Raw genomic sequence first — 24,291 nt, forward strand, 5'->3', positions numbered from 1 at the left:
CCGGTCCTGGAATGCCGTCGACTGACCGCAGATCTGCGTCATGCCCTGCGATACGCAGCCAGCGGCGATGATAAATGGACAGTCCACCCGCATTCAGCTATTAACTTTTAACAGACGTATGAGACGGGAGTAGATGCACAACTTTTCAAGGTTGTTTAAGTTTGCTTTTTTTTTTTTTTTTTTTTTTTTAACTGAATAATGCATGAGCGAGCAAGTACTCCACACTGTTCAGTCTCGCTCCGCCATCAAACAAGTGCTTGACTGATTGTTTGCTTGCACATATGTTTATGGCTTTAAGTATACATGCCGCATTCGCTGATGAAAATGGATGGCGCGCAGGCGTGTGCCGAGAATTGTTTTCAATAACGTGCTTGAGTTGAGAAATGTATTTTTAATGCTCCAAAAGCTGGGTAAATTGCCTTGTAGAGGGAGGATTACCATTGATTTGAGTGGCGTTGCGATTGCGGAGTGAATAGCTGGATGCAGCGCTCGTTGGTTGGTATGAAGCCATTGATTTTATTATTCTCCTCTGCTTTGCAGTGCTCTCGTTCAAATCAGAAACAGAGACAATGTTGTTTATAAATCCCGCGTGTGTGTGTGTGTGTGTGTGTGTGTGTGTTTGAACATGCACAGACATGTTTTCTCCTCCTTGACAGTGTGTGTTTGTGTGCATGGATTTCACACTAATTCATTCTTTATCCTTCATCTTCTTCACCGGAGGGACTGCAGATGTGTTTCAAATGCTTTCAGGGTCTGTTTCACTCATCTCCTCCAACTGCAGTCCAGTCACACCACTGACCCAGGTGTTATTCCCCCAATTACCAGCCGGTAACCCGACGGTTCTCAGAGCGAGGGCGGACGAGCCCCCTGAACACAGCTTAGACCACATTTTGACCCCCGACACGGTCCCTCCCAACTCTCACTTCACATGCCTCTTGGTGGTAATTTGTGGTTTTTCTTTTTTTAATATCTGGAACGCCATATTTTTCTCTCTAATTCATTAAAATAGAGCAAATTCAAGAATATGTCTGCTTAGCAAACTACAATTCGTTGTTTCACATGGTGGGAAAAGGCATCCCCCAGACCTTACCTGAAGAGAGGGAGTGACATTATGTGAGATGAGTCAATTTGTCTTTACAGTATATTTTCTACTTTCCATCTAACAATTAAAGGTCTACTCAAAATGTACTTCACAATTAGAAAAGTCAATATCCAGCCCAGCGGAGGGGCTGAGCTCAGACACCCGTCGACGCGGCGTATAAGCACAACCATGTGAGACATGGCTTTATTTCATTTAGGGCGCACACATGTGAGGCTTTTGTGTTTGACTGGAAAATGATGAATTACCTCGAGTCCTGTCAGCCGCCTGTCTCTTTTAATGACCTTGTATTTTCATAGATCATATTTTAGGCCGGCATGCAGGATGTGATAGCTGGCAGCCGGAGGTAAGACTATATGTTTCCACGAGCTGTTCTGCTATGTCCCGAGTTTATAAAATAAATAGTCCAGACATTTTTTTTTTTTTATACTGCGGTGAAATTAGAGTAGTAAACCTTTCTCAGTCTGGCCAGGTTGGCAGGGTGGAGAGTGGGGTTGTGTGTGTGTGTGTGTGGAGGAACAGAGGCAGCGAGAGAAAGACGGAGACAGTCACCGATTGTGAAGAACAGTCAGAAGAAAGATTTTGGTTTGTCACTCCACTCGCTCTCTTTCCGTCTTCTCTTCATATGGACTCTTCTGTAGCCGCGGTTCCTCCTCTCTCTGCTTTCCTAATCACTCTTTCTTTTTTCTACTAATCTCACTGTATCCATTCATACCGCTGCCTTTCATTTGAATCCAGAGCTCCACTGCCAGCCCAGAGCTGTTACTGTATGAGTCAACAACACGTTTGGATCCACAATTTTCTTTTCAGTGGTGTTACTTAGTCGCAGATGAACTTTCGACTTCCCAGATAGCGTGAAATATTTTATACTCTGCTGTGCTTTGGTTTTCGGTCCTTCTACCCGTTCTGGAGCTTCAGCAGTGGCCTGGTGTTTAGGAGAGGGTCGGCTCTTATGTGGATCACAGCCTGACGTCTGTTTTTGTTTTTCATTCAGGAAAAGACATAAGAAGCATCTCAAAGCAGTTCGGACGGTTTTTATTTCAGACTTTTGCTTGTTCCTTTTAAGACCGCTTAAGGAATTTAATCCCCCCCTTCCCTTGTGTGTCACCGCACAGAAACCACAGCAACCCTCTGAAGCCTGGAGGAGCTCTTCATCACTGCTCCCCAACTGCCCTTGAAATTCCGGGATGTTTTTGGTTCATATTTGTATCTAGTTAAAATCTTGAATTGTTTCATTCAGTTACATCATAATCCCTCTGCCTAATTCTCAGAGGGTCAACATGCAGAGTAAACACAACTGGCCAAACATTCGCTGGGAAGTGGAGCCATGAAGTGCTGTTTGGAATTTCACTGACATCTCCATCTTTCACTCGCCTGCCTGCCGGAGCCAAGCCGGCGTGACTAAAATACTTAGTCACAGCGCACCTCGGCTGCGGCACGGCAGAGTGCTGCTGAGGCTGGGGCCTTGCTAACAGGCTTAGGCCGTCCTGTCTCTCACATCGGTACTTCTCTTCCCTTTAAAATTCAACTTAACACTATGGCGCAGAATAAGGCTGGCAGTAATGTATTCTGTACCCTGCATATTGCATTTAAACACACAAACAGAATGAAGCACCGTGCAGTATAATATTTTGTAGGTTTATAAGGTTAAAAAGCAAACATTAGAAAACTGCTCTGAGCAGAAGCATCAAACATAAGACCTGCAAGCCGTTTTTGTTTTGATATTCTCGATTATCAGGCTGTCATCTAACTGCTCCAGTCCCAGTAGGATCCGGTTGGGCTGAATGTGACTGCTGAATTAAAACGAGTTTGACATCCTCACTCCTGGGATTCTTGGGAAAAATGACATGGACACTGTGTCCTCGCCTCACCTCACCTCACAGCTCCTATTGTCACAGAGGGTAGCTGCTTCTGTTTCTCTCTCGGCCTGTTGCAGACATAGTTGGGAAGACTGTGTGACTGTGACATATGCATATTTTGGAGGGGTTTTTTTTTTTTGGCTCGCCACTTTTGCCCTGATCACTGGAAACTTAATGCCAGATGCGAACGGGTCTTTCTCTGACTGTATTCCGGAGTGGAAAAAAAATGAAAAGCTTAACTGCAGTGCTACAACGCCTTGTCTCCAGCTCAGAAATGTTGCTTCCAGCAGCAGATTGAATCCCACTGTCCAAGCCCTGAGTCAGCAGAAGACACTGGCGGTCACGGAGAGAGTGTGTCAGATGTTGTTGGCGCTCCCCGGTGAACGGGAGCCGAAGATGTGCCGCGTGTGCATCGTGTGGAGACCCGTTTATCTCCAGATCTGCGCTGTGCTCCTCGTCACATCTAATCCTGCTGCTGTTTATGGACGTATTCACACAGTTACTGGGGGGAGTCCAGATGTTTGATCGTCTGTGTTGAGAGTTGAGTGTTTCGGCTGCGTTCTTATCCTAAATCCCTCCTTCTGTCCTCAGATCGCACTGGGAAGCGCTCCACCATGCCCGACTCACCTGCGGACGTCAAGACACAGTCCAGGTTGACCCCCCCTACCATGCCGCCCCCACCCAGTACACAAGGAGCGCCTCGTAACAGCTCCTACACACCCACCACGCGTAAGTGCATCGCAATCTTTTCTAATTTTTTTTTTTCCCCTCCTGTCTGCCAGAAGCAGCAAAGGCGCACATTACCTGGAGATTTTAACAGCTCCGCTCACATCCGGCACCAGGTTTCTTACTGTCATGGAGACGCCAAGCTAGTTGAAAAAAGGCACAGTGGTGTTTTTCCTTGTCAGTAAACAAAGCCATTTCCATTGCAAACCTCTGACTGGCTGCAATCATCGCTCGGTTCACAGTGAATGAAAGGATATAGACGTATGACTCCGGAGCAGAAACCTTTTACTGCGAGGGAAGACGGAGAAATGTTTGCAGCAGTCTTCTCCAAAACACGTAAATACATAATAGGTGTTTTAGGATTTGATTTAGCTGATGGAGTGGTACACTTCCGTGATAATTACCTTTGGCAGTGGTTTTAAAGCCACATACAGAGCAATTTAGTCCGCGATGGGCCAGAACACGGAAACGACTGCATAATGTTCTGAAACAACAGCAAGTGCAAAAAAAAAAAAATGAAGGGAAGTTACACTTTTCAAGGACACTGATCCAGACTGAATCATTCCTGTCAAGTTTACTGACTCGACATTCATGAAGTCTGACCTGTTCAATTTACATTTAAGTGTTTCTGTTGTTCAGAAACGAGCGCCGCGCGCCGCGTTTCCACGCCGCAGCGCCGGAACATTTCTATTGTCATTTCAAGATCACGCCGCTTATGGCTGAAAGGGAGGGACGCGTTCGATTTAAACAAATTGCATTGAACTCATAAATTGCAGTCGATCCCCAACAACTCCCCCCCCCCCCCCCCCCCCCCTCCCCCTCCCCCCCGAACAAGTTGACTGACGCCCCCGCTTACAAACTCTTGGAGCTTTGCCATGACGTGCACTTTGCTTGTGACGAGCAAATTACAGCCTGGTATTCAGTCAGGAGTGCATACTTAACCACTTGCATGAAGAGCACTAGAATCAAAGAATCCGAGGCCCCGTGGCACAAAATGCTGCGAGCACTCAAGTCTGTGTTGGTAGTGCCGCTCTCTGCAACACAGGCATTATTTTCTTCTCTTTCAACCACACACTTTCTCTTTTCTTTTTTCCTCTCCCTTGTATCTGTCTTTCTCTCTCTGTGTCTCTGTGTCTCTCTCTCTCTCTCTTTCGCTCACGCTCCACAATTAACGTCGGGGCTCCCGTGCAGTGAGGAGGAAAGGCCCGGCTCTCTCATTACGCATGCCGAAGGTTTAAACAAAGCAGTATGCTTTGATTTCCACCCGACGTAATTGTTACCAGATGCAGTTTGAGTATCTCGTCTCTCTCTCTCTCTCTCTCTCTCTCTCTCTCTCTCTCTCTCTCTCTCTCTCTCTCTCTCTCTCTCTCTCTCTCTCTCTCTCTCTCTCTCTCGCTCCTCTCTTTACAGTGGCGGCTTTGGACGGCGGCCAGAGGGGGAGTGAGCGGAGTTAGTCAAAACCTAATCTCATTAGAGAGAGAGCTTTACGCTGCCTTGTATCTCTTTGTACGCCGCCTCCCCCTACACACACACACACACACGCACACGTTGCTCCTGTGCTCCGGCGCGACGGGGGGGGGGTGGTACTGTCCCCGCTTGTTTAGACTGCAGGAAAGAGGTTAAACTGAGAAGCCAACGTGTCTCCAAATACAGGAATATGCTTTTTATGAGAGGATGCTGCCGAGCATCAAAGGAGCCACAGTGATTGGAAACAAATGTTGAGGACGGCGAATGTTTTCTGGGGAATGTGCATCACTTCAAATCAGTGGTTAAATCTCCAAAAAACTGCTGTGTGTCGCTTCCTCTGCTTCCACTTCCAGTGATTTCAGGCTTTTTTTTTTTTTTTTTGTCTGCGTTTGCTGAAAAACCTGTCTGTTGTGTCCCCCGTCCTGCGTAGTTACGAACGGCAGCAGCCATTCCCCGACGGCGCTCAACGGCGCCCCGTCCCCGCCGAACGGCTACAGCAACGGCCCCAGCTCGTCGTCCTCATCCTCCCTGGCCAACCAGCAGCTGCCGCCGGCCTGCGGCGCCCGGCAGCTCAGCAAGCTGAAGCGCTTCCTCACGACCCTGCAGCAGTTCGGGAACGACATCTCACCTGAAATCGGAGAGCGAGTTCGCACGTTAGTGCTGGGACTGGTGGTAAGTAGCCGCCGTGTACAGAAGCCGTAAAAAGGGTCAAAGGCCTCCGAGGGGGCTGAGTTAATGGGATATCCGAGAATGATTGTTAGCATTTGCTCCTGGTTCTCAAAAGCGCCACATGAAAGAGGTTCTGGAAACCAGAAACGTTTTTACCACCACAGGAACAAATGCTTAAATCACTTTGCTCTACTTGGTGCTAATGCTAATAATAAAATAAAATAAAAAGCTAATTGTGACATTTTTTTAACATATAAATGTAAAAATACAGAGATTGGAAGAAAAAAATGTGTTTTCTTCACAAGATTTATTATTTCTGAGTTTAAAAAATACAAATCAAACTTAAAAGCGAGTGAGGTTTGTGAAGACGGATGAGCTGCTCACCTGAACCGACGTGGTTTTGTTGAGGCTGCACCACTAAAAGCATGCAGGGAATAAACTGCTTGTGCAAATCTGAAGATTTATCACACGTCTGCGTGATCAGAGAAAAATCTGAGCTTAACGAGCAGGGGAATACAGAAATAGTGATTGAATGTTGTGCAGAGAGGAAGAGGAGGCGGAGGGAGGGTTTTTTTTTTTTTTTTTTAATTAGCCACACAGAGCATAACCTCCTTTTGGCTCCGCCATGTTTGTTTTTCTCACCGTCTGCATACGCACATGCCTCTCCTGTGTCCTTTTGGCGTGCATACCTTCCCACCGTCTCGCTCTCGCCTCCCCCTACCCATCATCCCTCTCTCTCCCGCTCGCCGCCTCGCTCCGTCCCTCCCCCTGCCTTATTGAAAAGAGTGACACCGTTAATTAGCTAGTTGCGTGCCGGGGAGAGGGAGAGCGGGAGACTCGGGAGGCTTCACTAGCTGTCAAGAACAGCCCCGACGCAATCTGGGCGAACAGATGTAAGACTGAATGTAACAAAATTCAGGTCTGGGAAATAACGCTGAGAGAGAGGGGAGGAAAAATAATATCTGCCTCGCTTTTTTTTTTTTTCACGATCTCTCTCGTCTCGCCTGATTATTCTCCCTTTCTTGTTTATTTGTATGTGTACTACTTAACGCCACTGTGAGCGTATAGATAAAATTAAATCTCTTCGACAATCCCAGTGTAAAATGAGCATTAATAAAGCTTTGGCGCTTTATTACACGAGGTTCTACAGGTTGATGTATGTACTGACATACATGTGTAAATTTACCTCCCTTTTAAGCGTTAGTGCCTCTGCCGGCTTGTCATAACTTGCAGGCTTTAAATGTGGATGGCAGCTCCAAACACGAACTCAACGCAGAAAAGACACAAACACCCACTGAACGGACCACCGCCTCCCCGTTCCCGGCTCGTATTCCCATCCCGCCTCGTGCCACCGTAATGTATTTCGGTCACCTCGCTCTTATCTGGCGTGTGAAAAGAGGCAGACAGTTACTCTGCCGGCGCTGATGGAGGGAGGCAGCGCAGGTGTGGAGCATTATGGCGCCGACGCGATAGGCTGGTGCACCGCGTCGATAAGGACGGGGATGCCGGGCATGTCGACGTATACAACAGAGAGGTTTTGTGTCAACATCCAAGTGAATGTTCAAGTAATGGATACAAAAAAAAGAAAGGGGGAGAAAAAAAAAAGCAATTAAGAGGGAGAATGAACACGTCCCCTGTGATGTTGGCTGCAAGAAGCTTGATTTCACAGCATCCAGAGCGAAACTGCGCGATGTGTATTATTTTGTCGGACACAAATTGGGGAACGCAGCGAATAAATTAACTCATCTTTATTCATGCGGTGGATACGTTTCCCATATAGAATATGCATACTGATGTTCAGCTCCTGGTAATGATAATGAAGAGGCAGACCTGTGCTAATGTGGAAATAGCCTGAAAAGCCAGACGGGGAGTTGCACTTAAGGGTTGTTTACATAAATCAGACTTTTCTTTCTTTCTTTCTTTGATATGAGACATTGAACTACAAAGTGGGCGCACGCCTGACCTGTGCAGAGCGGCGTTCTCATCAAATCTGATATGAGATGGACGGACGTGAGAAGTACTGAGCCCTAAACTGTTCTCTCTCTTAACATTGAACGTATTTTGTGATGCTGCGACTCTGCGTGTGTGTTTGTTTTGTTAATTGGAGGAGATGTGTGTCTTTCCCTCGTTTCGCGGCGGCCTGCCCATATGCTCCCCATTACCAGCCCCAAAACACTCACTCCGGGCCAGGATATAGCCCGGCTTCCAATAAGTAATATTATCGCTTAATGCCTTCCACATGGCTTCATGTGTTTTCTTTCTGTCCCTCTCCTCCAGAATTCCACGCTAACCATCGAGGAATTTCACTCCAAGCTCCAAGAAGCCACCAACTTCCCCCTGCGACCTTTTGTCATCCCATTTCTGAAGGTAGATAATTTGAATATACAATTACCGCAAACGGGCTCCCTGACTGCGCCGATCGGGCCCAGATCTGGAAAGCATTTCGCCGTGCCAGATCCAGATGTTGCATGCTTATGTCCGCAGTTTCTATCCTTGTTTTCTTCCCTCTTTACAACTCCATCGCTCTCTTACATCTATCTCTACCTTGTTTCTTTCTTCACTGCCACTAAAGGAGATGCTGTCACTCAAATCTTCGGCTTTTTTGTGTGTGTGTTTTTTTTTTTTTGTGTTTCTTCCTCTCTTGCCTCCAAATTAAATGGCGCGTAAGTCGTTTTCAGAGCGGAGGCTGACGTCGCCGCCTTCAACCCGAAGCTGGCAGCTTCGCTCAAACCATATTTGTTTTCTGTACGATATTAGAATTGAACTTGCTGAATGTGTGCTGGAAGGGAGCGCAATGATGTGGTTTTGGCCCGAGGACCACGTCTCCTTTCATGTTTTCCTTCCTCCTCCTCCTCCTCCTCCTCCTCCTCCTCCTCGTTTTGACATTGATTCTTCATCGCCATACGCCACATTCTCAGCAAGTATTTCCTATTTCCATCCATTAGCGCTGCGTATTACCAGAGAAAAAGGACGCTCTCTGAAGCATCCCGGCTCGCCCTTGCTGGAAGGTGTGCAGTTTTGACTTAAATAAATAAAAAGCGAGCGGTCGACCGCTCGCTTTTTATTTATTTTAGTCAAAACTGCACACCTTCCGTCTCTATTCCCAGCTGGCAGATCTGGATGAAGAGCAATGGGATTTCTTTTGTCTGTATATAGATGGAACGGTGGTCATTTATGTGCATTTCGCTGTCAGATAGGCGCACATTCTGGACCTCCTGAGGCTCGTAGAGGCGAGCGCGGTCCGGAGGAGGGACCGGCGCCCGCCGCCTGATTTGTTTTGGCGGTCGAAGATGACAAATGGGGCTGGGCTTTATATTGAGGGATGTGCAGCGCAGAAGTAGTTCAGATCATGTTATGGGTTCTGGGTGAAGCTGGGATCAATATAAGTGTGCTTCTGAGGGATGGATAGCAGGGGCGGGCGTAACATTTAACAGTGGAGCCATTTGTTTTTATTACACACCTCTGCAGACGCTGTCACACACCTTTTTTGTAGTTGTTGTTGTCTTTTTTCTTATTTTCTTCCCCCCCCCCCCCCCCAATCTATCAGTGGCTGCACAGAGGTGTAGTGGTTAGCGCTCCTCCAGAAAGACGACCCCTGGTCTGACGCCGGAGGTTATTCTGTGAGGAGTTTGCATGTTCTCCAAGAACTTTAGGTTTACCCTCCAAAAATATGGATTCATGTCAGCTGCGTTTACCCTTTAAAGGTGCTGAGTTGGATAAAGCGACACAAAAACTGGACGGATGCTCTGTTGGAACCTGAGTGACAGATGGGTGCGTTTAATTCATGAAAATAAACCAATCAACACGCCTCCCCAGAGTGTGTGTGTGTGTGTGTGTGTGTGTGTGTGTGTGTGTGTGTGTGTGTGTGTGTGTGTGTGTGTGTGTGTGTGTGTGTGTGTGTGTGTGTGTGTGTGTGTGTGTGTAAAGCGACACATTATGGGCAGCAGAACTCAGCCACACTTGAAGCACCATCACTCAGTGTTAACAGTACAAACAGGGTCATTCTGTCCTCTCTCTCTCTCTCTCTCTCTCTCTCTCTCTCTCTCTCTCTCTCTCTCTCTCTCTCTCTCTCTCTCTCTCTCTCTTTCCTTGTTGCCTTTTTACCTTTGAGTATTATTCATCCTTCCTTCTTGTCATTCAGCTTCTCATTTGCTCCCTCCTCTGTCCTCATCCCCTCTCATATCTACTGTTTGCCATCCATCCATCCATCCATCCATCCATCCATCCTGCGGTCCCTCCTTCCCTTTCCTTCTCCTCACCAGATGGTTAGTGTATCACTGGGATAGCTGTGGAATCAAAGATGCAACTCCTCTTCCTCTTCTTCTTCTTCCTCCGTTGCTCCTTCCCCCTGCCTCTGCCTCTCTCTCTCTCCCCAGTCTAATTTTAGTGCCTTCCCACTGCGGGGGCTTTAATGCCAGCTACCATATGGTAGCAGGGAGCAGTCGGAGGTGTGGGGGAGCTTTTATAGGTGCGTCGGAGCACAGCTGCAACAATGCCAGTCAGGACTCTGGCTTTTTTTTTTTTTTTTTTCATTACGCTAATGTTACAGCGAGTCGAGCCCTCGAACTCCCCCCCCCCCCCTTTTCCAAACCCACTCAACTCCTCTCCCCGTTTCTTCTTAATACTGAACCACAGATCGGTTGGGACGCTTTACTGGAAGGAGGCAATCAGAAACCACACAGTGCCAGTGACGCGATGCGTTGGTTCGACGCCCGACGAGCCTGCAGTGTTCTTCTGTTTTTTTAAACCCGCGAGTTTACCCTTGTCTTTGCTGGAAAGTGTTTTGTTTTTCTGGTGGACTGCCTCAAGTGAGAGGAGAGAGAGAGAGAGAGGGAGAGAGAGTCATGAGTGGCAATCACCAACAGAGGTCAACGCATACGTGCAAAAAAAAAAAAAAAAAAAAAAAAAAGTCTCCGTTCTCCTCCAGCAGTAAATTACACAGCACCAGAGAGCCGATGTGAGTTCAGCATATCTGGAACGAGGCTTGTTATGAATAGTTTTTTGGCACCGTTTGACACTGTGACAAATCCAGTCTTGAGACTATAAATCTTCTGAGGAAACTGTAGCTGTGTCTGCTGAACATTACTCGAAATTAAGGGAGGAGGGGGGTGTAAGTGCAGATGTTTGTTAACTGCACGGAAGCGAATCAGCATGATTTAGCAGATGAAAAATGATCCATTCTAGTCAGTGGTCGGCATTTCTTGACTCAGTCTTTTTTGTTAATGCATCCCACATCTCTCCGGCAATTAGGGTGACCTCTAATTAATATAAGATGAGTTCAGCGGGGTCAAAGCAATCTATTTTATGCTCTTTTTTTTCAGGGGGGTAATTACGATCATAAAGTATTAACGCGCCATTAACTCGGGCAGGTAGAGGGAAGGCCGGCGCTTGGCATTTCTTTAACTGCAGTCAATTACTGGAGAGAGATTTTCATATGATTATAACATTAAAACCACTAAACAAATCACAGCGGGGTGCTGCTGGGTGCTCTCTCTGTACGCACCTGGCAGAGACGGGATCAAATTATCAAAAACCGGAGGAAAACGTATCACCTCATGTAGGGCAAGGCTGGGAAAAAGAATAAAGCAACGAATGAAAGCGTGAGAGATTATAAAAAAAGAAAAAAAACTGGAAGAAATGAAAGAGGGGAAAACAAGCAGGGGACTTTAAGGGAGATTATAGTTTCGAGGACAAAACAAAGATTAACAGACCAAAAACTTGCAAAGATGGCCTCTCCAAAGACTCCTGTGATGTACCTCGCCAAAATAGCCCCCTCTCTCATTCTGAGCCCGCCTGACGCAACACTTTCATCTTCTTGCTCCAAAAACGCGCCCCATCAGATGCCTTTGAAGTCAATGCTCACATACCTGCATGGCGCTGTAAGTCCGCACCAGAACGCAGACCCCCTTGTTACAGTTTGTCAAAGAGATTGAAAATAGCTGCTTTTCTTTAAAAAAGAAAAAAAAAAAAAAGAAAAAAAAAAAGGATGTACATGCCACAGAGAAACTTTATGGGTGTTAATGCACTTCGGGGTCACAGAAAGCAGCAGCGGTTCAGCGGTAATGAGCGAAGATGGCGTTTGATGGCTGGGGAGGAATGGATCTCTTGTTGCCTGAAATTTGTGTTTTTGAAAATAAAAAGAGAGAGGAAACCTGTAATGTTACGTTTTTATAGGTGACCTTGGGATTTTCTGTTCCTCCTGACGGGCAGTAACGTTTTACGTGTTGCGACTCTGTTATTTTCCTTACAAATAAGGAGTCTTAATGATATTCATTTTTATATTTTGAGAGCCTGAGTTTGGCTGAATTTATCTTTGTTAAATGTTATCATGTATATTTCCTCTTTCAACAACCAAATCAGATTTTTGTGCACGGCACAACCACCGTTTTTATGTTCTTTCTTCCAACTAAACTTTGCTATGATGCTTTCACTTGGAGATGCAAGGGATTTTAGTGTACGGCTCAGCTTGAATTTTGACAGATTCATGTCACTGTTTCCCAAATTAGCCAAACGATAACGCACAGCAAGCTGCCTCCGACTGAAAAACTCATTTAAAAACTCTCATATCTTTTGTATTTTTTTTTTTTTTTTTCACTTCTCGTCCCGGCAGCGAATGCCGCAGTGTGAAGAAGTTTCTCAAGAGATTCTGTGCTGTTTCCTTGCGCAGGCCAACCTGCCGCTGCTTCAGAGGGAGCTGCTGCACTGCGCCCGGCTGGCCAAGCAGAACCCGGCGCAGTACCTGGCCCAGCACGAGCAGCTGCTCCTGGACACCAGCACCACCTCCCCGGTCGACTCCTCTGAGCTCCTGCTGGACGTCAACGAGAACGGCAAGAGAAGGACGCCGGACAGGTGAGTTCATCAGAGAAACGCTCATGCTAATCAGGGATTTGCTGATTCTTGGGTTTACAGGTGGACTTCCTGCCCGATCGCGGCGTTCAGATGGAGTTTATGAATTTATCGCCTCCGCACATGGAAGAAGCCGAGACTTCCCCCCCCCCACCTTCTCTATTGTTTGATCTCATGCATAAATCCCTTTGAGGGTGCCGGCAGCCCCATGAGCCCGCTGCACCGCTCCACAGGCCCGAGCTGAGCCAACGCAAGGCAATAGTGTCATGTTTAAATGTATGTATGGGAAGTGTCAGTCAGAGCGCCACCGGGCCTCGTGATGCGCTCCGTTAGACGTCTCAGCTCCTGGCTCCTGCTCCTAATGGGCCAGAACCGAGGAGAGGAAGGGATGGGAGAGAGTAGACCTGGCTGCACCAACACACACACACACACACACACACACACACACACACACCTGCTTCCTGGGTATGGAAAAGACTGTGTGTTATTCTTCCACATGTGTGCTTTTACCCACATTCAAATTACATCCATTTGTTGTGAGAGACTTCAGCAGTGACTCGATGTTCCCTGCTCTAATGGGCCAGCTCGGAGACGTTCCGTCCAGGAACACACTGCCCCGTAAAAACCCATATTCCACTCTTTGAATAAGAAAATAAAACAGACACAAGCCTGTGTGCCTGTCCACGTGTACAGCCGTAGTTATTTCCAAGCCAGTAAAATCATTTTAAGTGACTGTGGCAGAGCTGCAGCAAAATTATAAAATCAGAAAAGGGGAATATTTATTGCTCTTAAGTGCACAAACATGCCAACTTTTAAGATCATTTTGCGCTTTTCCAAAAAATTTGCAAATGTTTGAATTTCCTTGTGCGTTCGTGTTGTGCTCAGTACAGCATGCATGATTGTCTTTTGAAATAAAAGTAAGTCCCATGGGCCTTAAAAAATTTTTAATACAAGCAAGGGAGAGGAAAATGTACTTTTTATATTTGCTGAGGGGCGAAAATGCTGAATGTGATATTAATAATTCTCACCTTTCTTTTCCCCCAACAGTCAGAGAGGCGGACTTTTTCTGTAATACCTGCATATTTGTAGGCCGTCTGGTGCATCGGGGAGCGAGCTTAGGGGGGGGAAAGGTGTGTGTGTGTGTGTGTAAATGTGGGAGGGAATTGGTGGAGAGAGGAAAAAAGTAAGTAGGCATCTGTATTCAGTGGGAAAATGCGGCGCCTTTGTGTGAACGTGTGCGCGTTATTCTCCACCCGGTGTAAAAGCGTGAGTGGACTTCATGGTGTTTGCGTCTGCACGCGCTTGTTTGTGTGCACGCGCGTGTGTGTGTGTGTACGTGTGTGTGCGCGTGTGTGTCTAGGGAGATGGTCTGATAACACATACAGATGAGGCTCCAGCACCAATATGGCTGGCTAAGCACCTCTGGTTTCTGCTTACCTCTGCTCTGCATTCCCACTTATTGGAGCCGGTGTCCGAATATTGGAATTTGAATCGGAATCCCTAATTACAATGCACCATCAGCGCATGCAGATTTACAACATGGCCATCAAATATAACATGCACGTGCGAAAAAGAACTTATTCTATTACGAATTATTAGATATTAACTAAAAATCTCCTGGTATCTACTCTTAAAGTTCATGAATTAGGACGACTATATCCACATGTTTGTTTTTATAACGACACAGGAAGCGCACATCCAGTAAATGTGTTTGTGAAAATGTTAATATTGTAAACTGTACAGCACGTATGAAGCTAATTATGTGCAAACGCATCAGTCCTCCGCGTAGGTGACGGCGGACGTGTGTGCACGCGTATACTCCAGTGCCTATAGATATAAACATTGTTGCGGCAGAGAGGCTGGGGAAATATGAGCGGCGGGGCGGGGGTGGGTGGATGAGCCGAGGGAGACAGAGAGATAGACGAGTGGAAGGAAAGAGCATATGGAGAGCTGTGGATGAGCATTAGGAGCCCATAAAAACAGCTCATTAAGAAGTTCAATCTGTTCACCGGCGAGAGAGAGAGGAAGAGAGAGAGAGAGAGAGAGAGATTGGAGAAAGGGGGGGACTAAAGGACTGCAGATAGCAGGGAAGGTTGGCAAGTTTTTACTGTGAACTGACATCACTGAGAACACACATGCACGCATGTGCTAGCACACACACACACACACACACACACACACACACATGCACACCTGGCCACATTAATCTTCAGAAGCAGACTAACAAAAATCCACCTGATCCCCTGGAAACTACTTGTGCGAGTGGGAGCGTTCGCATGTGGCGGTGATTTGTGTGCACACACACACACACACACACACACACACACACACACACACACATGTCCAAGTGTCTGGTTTTAGTTGCGTATGTGTACGAGGCGGATGGGCGTGTTTTCAAAAAGAGGAATTCCAAGATGATTTCAGGACAGAGCGAGAGAGAGAAAAAAAAAGGCCTTTCGTGGTTCTTACTCCGTCAAGTAGAGGATCGTACACAGACTGTTTCAGCAGCACGTGGCGATGATTGAATCCGCCGCCAAATTTAGCGTGACTTACTTTTACCAAATAAGTGTTATGTAAACATCACACTGATTTTCACCTGCTTTCTCGGGTCTTGCATTCTGTTATTTATCCTTTTCACTTGCTCTATTGTGCTGCAAGGGTTCTTTTGTTATCTGCTTTGAATGTCACCGCGGAAAGGATATCTTCATCCTGAAAAGCTGAAGCAGTATTTAGATTTAATTTCTGTCACTAAATGTGGGATAATTTTGTGTGAATTCAAACAGTGCGATCTGTGGAAGATGATACCAAATATAAACAGTTGAAACTCACGTGTCCGCGTTCTTCTTCGCCCAGAACCAAAGAGAACGGCTTCGAGCGAGACGGCGCCCTGCACACGGACGTCCACCCCAGCAAGCGGCCCTGCACCATCAGCCCCGCCCAGCGCTTCAGCCCGTCCAACGGGCTCTCCTACCAGCCCAACGGCCTGCCGCACCCGGGGCCGCTGCCCCCGCAGCACTACCGGCTGGACGACATGGCCATCGCCCACCACTACCGCGACACCTACCGGCACCCGGCCTCCAACCACCGGGAGATCCGGGAGAGGGCCAGGCCCATCGGTGAGCGCGTGGGAGAAACCATTAAAACGAGTAATTAAAGCAGCGGCGGTTCGGTTTCCGCTTCGGCCTGTTGAAGCAGGTCCAGCTGACGGAGCAGCCGAGCCTCAGAGGGCAGAAACCAAAAGCTGAAGTCCACAGAGACGCATTAGGCACGCCGTTGTTATATTAGATAGATTTTTCTGCATAGAGCGCGCCTCCAAGCAGCCGTAATAAAGACTGCGGTGCTGGTCTAAAAATAGGGGAGACATTTAGCACGTCTCGCCCGTGATGGATGTTTACTGGACTCGTAGCTCAGCCATTTGAGTCCTGCCCCCGGGCCGCCAGAGAGATATGGAGACGGCGAGGAGAAGGAGGAGGAGAGAGAAATGGATGGAGAGAGAGGGTGTCAAACAGGGAGCAAATGAAGGATGAATGAAAGGAAGGGCGAGCGAGCGGAGTGATGGAGAAATTTCATATCGACTGATCCTCGGGGTCAAACTGACGTGTTCTTTGTTTATCTCTCCTCGTGTCCATCTATTTTTCTGTCTGTCTCTCCGTCTTTCTGTCCACCTATCTTCACAGGGATGCATTCAGGGAGCAGGCAGGAGGAAGTGATTGACCACCGGCTGACAGACAGAGAATGGGCTGAGGAGTGGAAGCACCTTGACCATGTAAGAAAAGTAATAACATTTTTTTATTACTATACTCTAAAACTCTGTCTTTGTAAGTAACACTGCTCATCTGTGTTTTCTTCCCCGTTATCTATAAGCCTCTGTTTCATTTTAGATTAACGATAAAGGACATTTTCCGCATGGTGCATGCGTGTGCGTACTGCTAAACTGTTATTTGTGTGTTGACCTTCTTCCACAGAGTCTCTTTATATCACATTTGTAATTCTTTCTCAACATGTTGATATTAGTAATGGTGCGAAACGACACCCGTTAAGCTGAATCAACATTTTATAGGAAAACTGTGACTCTAAAATATCTGCTTATTGTATATTCGTCCTCCTTACCAATGAACGTAATGATGTGACACAAAAACAACACAACAGATGCTACCTTTAATTTGAAACCCACCCTCCTCACTGCACCCTTTCTGAATTTCAATCAGCCCGTCCATGTGTAAACTCAGCGCTGTGTCTGCGTCCCTGTCACCTCCAGCTGCTGAACTGCATCATGGACATGGTGGAGAAGACGAGGCGCTCGCTGACGGTGCTGCGGCGGTGCCAGGAGGCCGACCGCGAGGAGCTCAACTACTGGATCCGGCGATACAGCGACGCCGAAGAGTTGAAGAAGGGCGCCGCAAGCGGGCAGTCGAGGCAGCAGAGTCCCGCCGCACAGGAAAACACAACATCAGGTAGCTCAAATTAAAAAAAAGCCTGGAATATCTTCATCTATGTTATATCTAGAGTATGATGATTCGTTTTCTGAAGCTTGATTTAAAGGAAAAAGAGGGTTTTAATTAAACATGGAGTCCTTCAGGGTTCAATATTGGGCTCTCTTTTTTTTTTATTTCAATATGATGACACACATAAATACCTCTAAGTGAGTGATAGTTGCCCACCAAGGCCTAACTCTTTCACATGTGACCAGTTTATTGAATAAAAACCTGGTGTTTAAGTTGTAAAGACAAACTGTCATTTCTGCCGATATGTGATATGTCATCATTGTACGTTTGTGTCTTTTTTAGAAATTCACAGGGAGCTGCTACACCGGCCTGTATCTGGCTATGTACCGGAAGAAATCTGGAAAAAAGCTGGTAAGGAAGACATTCACACTCACAACATGTGTTTATTTCTGCAGGCTCACATTCAGCTAAACCATAAACACTACTTGTCTAAATCTAAGCCTGTTATCTGAATCAGAATCTAATAAAAACTTTAAAGGACCTTGAGACAAAGTCTTGACCCCCGAAAACTGTTGTGGATGACAAGCGATCAAAATGTTAGTGTGTAAATAGATAGGATACCCACAAGAGTAAACTGATATCTGTTCAAACACACACACACACACACACACACACACAAGCTTCCCCGCTGTCCTCAGGTAGTCTGAAGCCTCATACCCAGACTTGTTTTTAAAACCCGAGCTGCTCCTATAAAATCATGTATATCTGATACAGTGGGATGTTAAAAACATAAAGTTTTCCCACCGCGCCGTGCACGCTCCAAATACGAGGTCAGATCTTACCGTTTTTTATTGCACCAGTCAAATAAGACACATGAGTAGCTTTTACAGCTGCTCCAGTGGCTGTGCCGTCGAGCGCACAGTAGCAAGACTCGGTATCACTTTGCTTTGTGGATTTCTCCGGTTCCCTCAATGACAGACATCTCAGCTATTATTCTTGACAAAACTATGGACAGAATTTTTTTTTTTTTTTCCAAGAGCCAACTAAGATTGAGTGTTGACATTAATTTATTGTTTAGCCAACACAGTTAAAAGCAGCAGATGCCGTAACATTTTTTGCATTCTTTAAACTCACAACTGCAGCTGCGTTCACCATTACCTCTGAATGTTAAAAAAAAAAGAAGAAGAAGAAGAAGAAGAATGCACGGTGGGTTCAGTGCTTGAGGAATCCACTTTATATTCACCGTCAGCGATACAGTATATCTGCCTTTTAAACCCCTTGGAGAAAAGAAATTGTCCCCTTGCTTGACCAAGCATGATGTGTGAGATACTCAGAACAAGTAATATGCATTTAAATTGAATTGAGTATCACCGTCGGGACTCGGCCCGCTCCCCGGTACTCTCCTTCCCCTCGCCAGCTTTGATCGATCTTCCATCTAAGGCATTTGGTGTGTAATCACAATTCCATGCACAAGGCGTATATCACAAGGCACCAGAGCAATTTCCATGACTTCAGACGGCACAGTAGTTTAAAGACAAAACCACCCGAGTTTAAAAATTTAGCTCAATCACGACTGAGGGAAAATGTCTCCGTCTTTGTAAACGCGCACGTTGAGTCCGATACTGAAAACAGATTTAACATTTGTAATACAAGTGTAATGTGTACGAAGGGAACGGAGCAATATAGAGCATATTTGTCAGACATAAAGCTGTATTTATCTTTTGTCTGTCAGATAAATGAGGCCTGCTATTTTTTTTTTTTTTTTTTTTCCATTCTGTCTGCATTCTTCTCGGTATTTCCCTTATCCTTTTCACTTCAGTCGCTTATACTCCGGCTGAGAAGAGGCTGATTTAAATTTGACCCAGGGAGGATTGCAAAATAGGATTTTTAACACAATGGAGTGCAGCCGTGAATACATCTGTTTGAAATGGGCAAAATGTTTACAGTTGGTGATAAATATTCAAGCACCTTGCGCGGTGTCCTACCGGTTTCCCACTTCCCCTCGCCGCATGGGCCTCTGGGATCACAATGGAAATGCATAATTTAAATATAAATTGCCTGATTTGCATACACAATTAGTCAAGTTACAGGCTTGATGGGAGCAAACAAAAAGCCCTCCTTTTGCTTTGACGTTCGGTTGGAATTCCACCACTTAACACCCACACGGCAAGGTTATTCACTCCACAAAACAAGTATAAAATAACACATTGCTTCAGCTCAAAAGCACATTTATGAGTGATTACCTGGGATTAATTGGCTCATGCGGTTTTCTTGAGGATATGTTTTTCAAATTAAAGATTTCTTCTTCTTCTTTTTTTTTTGTGCATTTGCTCGTCTTCAAATGCGATCGCTTTCCATTAAAACATCACACGCCGCCCTGTCAGAGGATCTAACGGAATAAATATGTGACAGTTTCACTCACGGTTGTGGCAATTACAAGCAGGTACAGACAGGCTTGATAAATACGAGTCTGAATAGCTGAATGAAGATCAGCTGATCAACGGTTATTTCTCAGTTGCTCATTATTTGGAACATACAATTTAATATTTACAGAAATAGTACATGAAACCATCAACTTATTGTATGTTTGAAACTATGCACATTCGTCCATTGCTGTTGTTCCTTGGACAACTTGATGCACATTTAAATAAGATCAATGCATTAATCAGGTGTACTTACAGCACGGGAGGTGCTTTGTTCAAGCAAAAGGGCCAAAAGCTATTATAAGAAAAACTACAAAGTAGCACATATCTCAAAACAAACTGTTTTTTTTTTTTTTTGTCTGTAATCGAGTCAGTTTAGTAAAAAGTTAACACTTAAGGTCGATAAAGGGTTAAACACTTATCACTTATTGCTCTTTAATTGAGCTGTTTGTATAAAGAAATTTGTAAAACTGTGATTCTTCATATTGTATTGAATAAATGTTTTGCATTTCTTTGAGAAATGTTGCCTGTATGTAAAACCTGTTCTGAAATTTCAATGTCGATGACTTGCCTTCCGATCAGGTATTTAACACACGCTGCATTGCAGGTTCGGGAGGCTTGACTTCCTCTGTCTCCACACTCTTTCCAGAAGAGGCCGTGAATGAGGTGAAGCGGCAGGCCATGTCGGAGCTGCAGAAAGCCGTGTCGGAGGCCGAGCGCAAGGCTCACGAAATGATCAGCAGCGAGCGAGCCAAGATGGAGCGCACGGTGGCCGAGGCCAAGCGCCAGGCGGCCGAGGACGCGCTCTCCATAATCAACCAGCAGGAGGACTCCAGCGAGGTAGGAGCGAGCGGCTTCAGACATCAAGGCGGTGATTATCGTGTTTGTCGGCCGTGCCGCGGCGTTTTCTCCCTGCCTCCACTGTCATTATGCTCTTGACGCCAGCTGTTCGGGTGGCTTCCGCACGGCGCGAGCGACGTCAAGGAAGTTTCTGTTATCTTCCGCTGCGTCGTGGGTTTCTTGCTGATTATTCGCGATAACGTTCCATCAGGAGGAAGTAAAATAAAAATGCAAAACGACGACGATCAAGCGCGTGTAACCCTCACGCTCCTCCTTTCTATTTTCCAACCGAGTAGCTACAATATGGAGGGAAGTCAGCAGTTGAGCTGTGAGCAAACACGGAAAAGGGGTTTTCATTTCCTAAACACCATTGGAGACCTCAGCGTTTAATCAGTTAAGTGAAAGGGAAATATGTCTCACGTCTGACATTAATTGCAGGAGCAGTGTTTATGAGAGAGAAGCGCCCCCGAGGAGGACTTTCAACGGCTGTTTATAACTTTGTTCTCCCGTTTCCTGTGGATATGCAGCGGCTCTGACATGCTCTCCCTGCGGTTTCCAAGATATATAAGAGGCCCTAAGTGTAATAAGAGATGGGTTTTTGATCTGTCTGTGGTTTGTTTTTCAACTTAAGTGCTAAGTGTGAAAGCAGAGGATTGTTCCGTGATGTGCAGTCTGGGGCGCGATTTTCTTAATCTTGATCTGCAGCGGATCTGCTGGGTGTGTAAACACAGCGATAGTTTAAAGCTCCTAACCAGGCTTTTATAAGCAGTTTGGTTTTCCTCACCCGGAGTGGTCAGCTTGCGTCTGGACATTGTTGTCGTGGTGACTGACGTTGTATCCGTCTCTCCGTCCGTCCTCCAGAGCTGCTGGAACTGCGGCCGCAAAGCCAGCGAGACGTGCAGCGGCTGCAACACGGCGCGTTACTGCGGCTCCTTCTGCCAGCACAAGGACTGGGAGAAGCACCACCACGTCTGCGGCCAGACGCTCCAGGCCCAGCAGCAGCAGCAGCAGGCCGGCCAGCAGCAGGGGGGCGTCCCGGGGTCGGAGACCCCCGCCCCCATCAGCTCCTCCGCCTGCACCCCGAGCAGCGGGACCGGGAGTCCGGCCGCCACCCCGCCCGCCGCCACGCCGCGCTCGTCCACCCCCAGCACCCCGTCCTCCTCCGCCCTCGACGGCACACAGCGCTAAGACACTCCCCCCCCAACCCCCCGCGGAGGTCGCAGGCAACGGCGTCCCGAGCGTGGCGGCCGGAACTCGACTGACTGTCTACATTGCCTCGCAGAGACGCCGTGACGACGGGAGGAGTCGGCAATGCTTCTGTCTATCTTGCAGCGTAGTCATAGAGAGAGGAGGAGGTCCATATTCAGGTCATATTGACTTGCCATGACTTTAAGGAAACACAAAGATATTCTTTGTTTTGAATGAATGAATTTAAATATTGACATCCTTTTATTGTTACACTTGCTATTCTCGTTGTTCGTTTGTCGTTGTACCTGTTGTTGTTAACGTTGTTGTCATTGTAGTTTATCTTATTTTTCTCCTGTAAATATGAAAAGACTGATCAGAGATTTCCGTCAACTCAAGACAAGTATATCTGACCTCCTCTTTTGGAATCTTTTTTTGTTTGTTTTTTTTCCATCCTTGAATTATTGCTAATTTCCTTCCTGCGCGTGGGACGTGAGACGAGCCAACCTCAGACATTTTACCAAACAACATACCAAGGAACACAACAAGCTAGCAGGAAGACCGGCGATACCAGCGCTCGTTTGCTAGGTCCACATGCGCTGAAAGACACGCAGACGGATGACTAAACAAGTTTTCTGCCCGGAGAGGAGAGGAGGACCGAATCTCTGGCCCGCAGACCGCCGTGAAATGGGCAGATGTGCAGCAGATTGCGAGCGGAGCCAGCTGTTCAGCCAGTGTTGTTTCCCTCTCACTTGTAATGATATCCAGGTCAGTGGGCTGGGAAATACAAACCCGTCTCCCCGAAAAGGATGTAAAAAGGCAGAATTCTTGGATAAGATACAAAACTTTGCCCGCTGCACATGTGGGGGATGTACTGAACGCGATTGCTCGGTGGGTCACGGACGCTCTCAAAACAGGAAGTGAAGTCATCGGGCCCACCGGCAGGACGGCGGCAGCGGCGGCGGCGGCTGGAAACCCGAGACCCGCCCCAGACGCTCCCATCCGGTCTCCACTCCGAAAGACATTTTCACATTTCCTCACGCTCCTCTTTGCTTTCTGTAGGTGTCATGGTGTTTAAGACTTCTGTCCTGTGGTGTCACCGATGGTTATTTATTGTATATGTGTTGGACAATTGTGACAATGCATAGTACTCCAACCGGTCACAACTCCAAGTCCTTCATAACTCTCTTAGCTGGTGCAAAAAGAGATAAAAAAAAAAAGAGAAAGAAGTGTTATCTTTTTTTTTTTTTTTCCGAGCTGCTTTTTCTATTCTGTGTCGGTGGTAGATTCCTCGTAGTTCTCTAAGTTCGACTTCCCTTCGTCCTCAAGAAAAGACACAAGCTATATCTCAGAGCTGCTATTTGAGTCCAAACTAGATCTTTTCTGAGAGCTAGCATGTTGCGCGGAATGCTAACCTAAATGTTTTGTACAAGGGACATACATAAATGTATTTGCACTGTCACAGAGGTTATTTCGGCATGCTTCTTTTCGGCATTCTTGTGTTGTTGGTATAGAGCCATAATTCATCAACCATTTCCTATGTAGTATTAACATTATCTGTTTGGGTTTTTTTTTTTTTTTTTTTACATTTTTTTTACATTTATTTTGGATAAAGGGAGTTAGAAAAATGTAAAATCGCCAAATCCATTTCCTTTTCTTTTCTTTTTTTTTTGTTACTCAATGTGCGAAAAAAAAAGCAGCCATAACGCCTTTTTTTTTCCGTTAAATAGTTACAGACAGTGCATGCACATTACTGAACGTTTGTTAAATATTTGTTATTTTTTAGAAAAAACTGAAAAACTACCAAAAAAAAAATACAAAATACAAAAAAAAAAAAGTCTAACAAACTAACTTTCCAAATGCAGAGGTGTAGACTCCGATTGACAGCTTTAACACTGCAAAGCACCAGGTAACACACAGTATTAACACAAGAGATAAAAAAAAATAAAAAAAAATAAACACCAAAACAGCCAAAGACTGACACCAAGGACCAAAATCCTGATTTAAACAATTTTTGAAAAGAGGTTTGTCCACTTAAACATTCGGTTATTTATTTCTGCGGGTTTTGTTCGCACGTTGACGAGCAGAGCCGATCTTAGCGTCACAAAACGTATTTATTGACGTCCTCCCTGGACGTGGACGGCACACGAAGCCCATTCACGGAACATCACATTCTAACCGGAGCAATAATAACTAATGTGACAGGAACAACAAAACTAAAGTATGGGGACGATTTTTGATCTCGTTTTTTTGTGCATTTTTTTTTTTTTTGTGGTGACACACAGATGTCAGATTAAGTGTCCATTTCAGCTTTAAGTTTTTTTTTTTGGATTCAAAGATGTGAATGTGAAACTGGGCTTTCGATACTGTACCATTTACATTTGCTTCACAGTTACTTTTTTTTTTTTTTTTTAATGAAATTGTCAGCCGTAAACCTATATGAAAATCAAACAAACCTCTCGTTTGCAGAAATAGAGCACTTACCTTGACGTACACAGAGGCTCTTCACCCCGAACACCTTGGTGCTACACAGAAGCGCGTTACAAATTCTGACCTCAAGGAACAAGTGGAGGCCCCCAAAGGCCGTACTTCCTCATCGCTCCCTTCTTGTCTAAATAAAAACACACACACACGCAGTCACACACACACACACACACACACACACCTGCATTCTTGACTTTAAAGGGTTGAACAATCCAAAAAGGTGTCTGACACCCTACAAGCGACTTCTC

At 46.0% G+C, this 24,291-nt stretch overlaps 1 protein-coding gene across 4 annotated transcripts in view; it reads left to right on the forward strand.

Moving 5' to 3' along the window:
• runx1t1 (RUNX1 partner transcriptional co-repressor 1) overlaps positions 1–22,439 on the forward strand; it is a 52,141-nt gene extending 29,702 nt beyond the window's left edge. Inside the window, exons 2-11 of one of the 4 annotated variants that reach the window (XM_030120097.1) lie at positions 3,550–3,687; positions 5,582–5,823; positions 8,098–8,187; positions 12,488–12,669; positions 15,520–15,782; positions 16,344–16,441; positions 16,925–17,120; positions 17,454–17,522; positions 20,142–20,374; positions 21,236–22,439. In XM_030120097.1, coding sequence (XP_029975957.1) covers positions 3,550–3,687; positions 5,582–5,823; positions 8,098–8,187; positions 12,488–12,669; positions 15,520–15,782; positions 16,344–16,441; positions 16,925–17,120; positions 17,454–17,522; positions 20,142–20,374; positions 21,236–21,562 — 1,838 coding nt within the window. In that variant the 3' untranslated portion in view covers positions 21,563–22,439. The remainder of the gene's footprint in view (positions 1–3,549; positions 3,688–5,581; positions 5,824–8,097; positions 8,188–12,487; positions 12,670–15,519; positions 15,783–16,343; positions 16,442–16,924; positions 17,121–17,453; positions 17,523–20,141; positions 20,375–21,235) is intronic. The other 3 variants (XM_030120098.1, XM_030120099.1, XM_030120100.1) reach the window with 3 other exon arrangements.
• The last annotated feature ends 1,852 nt before the right edge of the window (positions 22,440–24,291 follow it).

The sequence above is a fragment of the Salarias fasciatus genome, chromosome 22, assembly GCF_902148845.1.
Source record: "Salarias fasciatus chromosome 22, fSalaFa1.1, whole genome shotgun sequence".
Lineage (NCBI taxonomy): Eukaryota > Metazoa > Chordata > Actinopteri > Blenniiformes > Blenniidae > Salarias > Salarias fasciatus.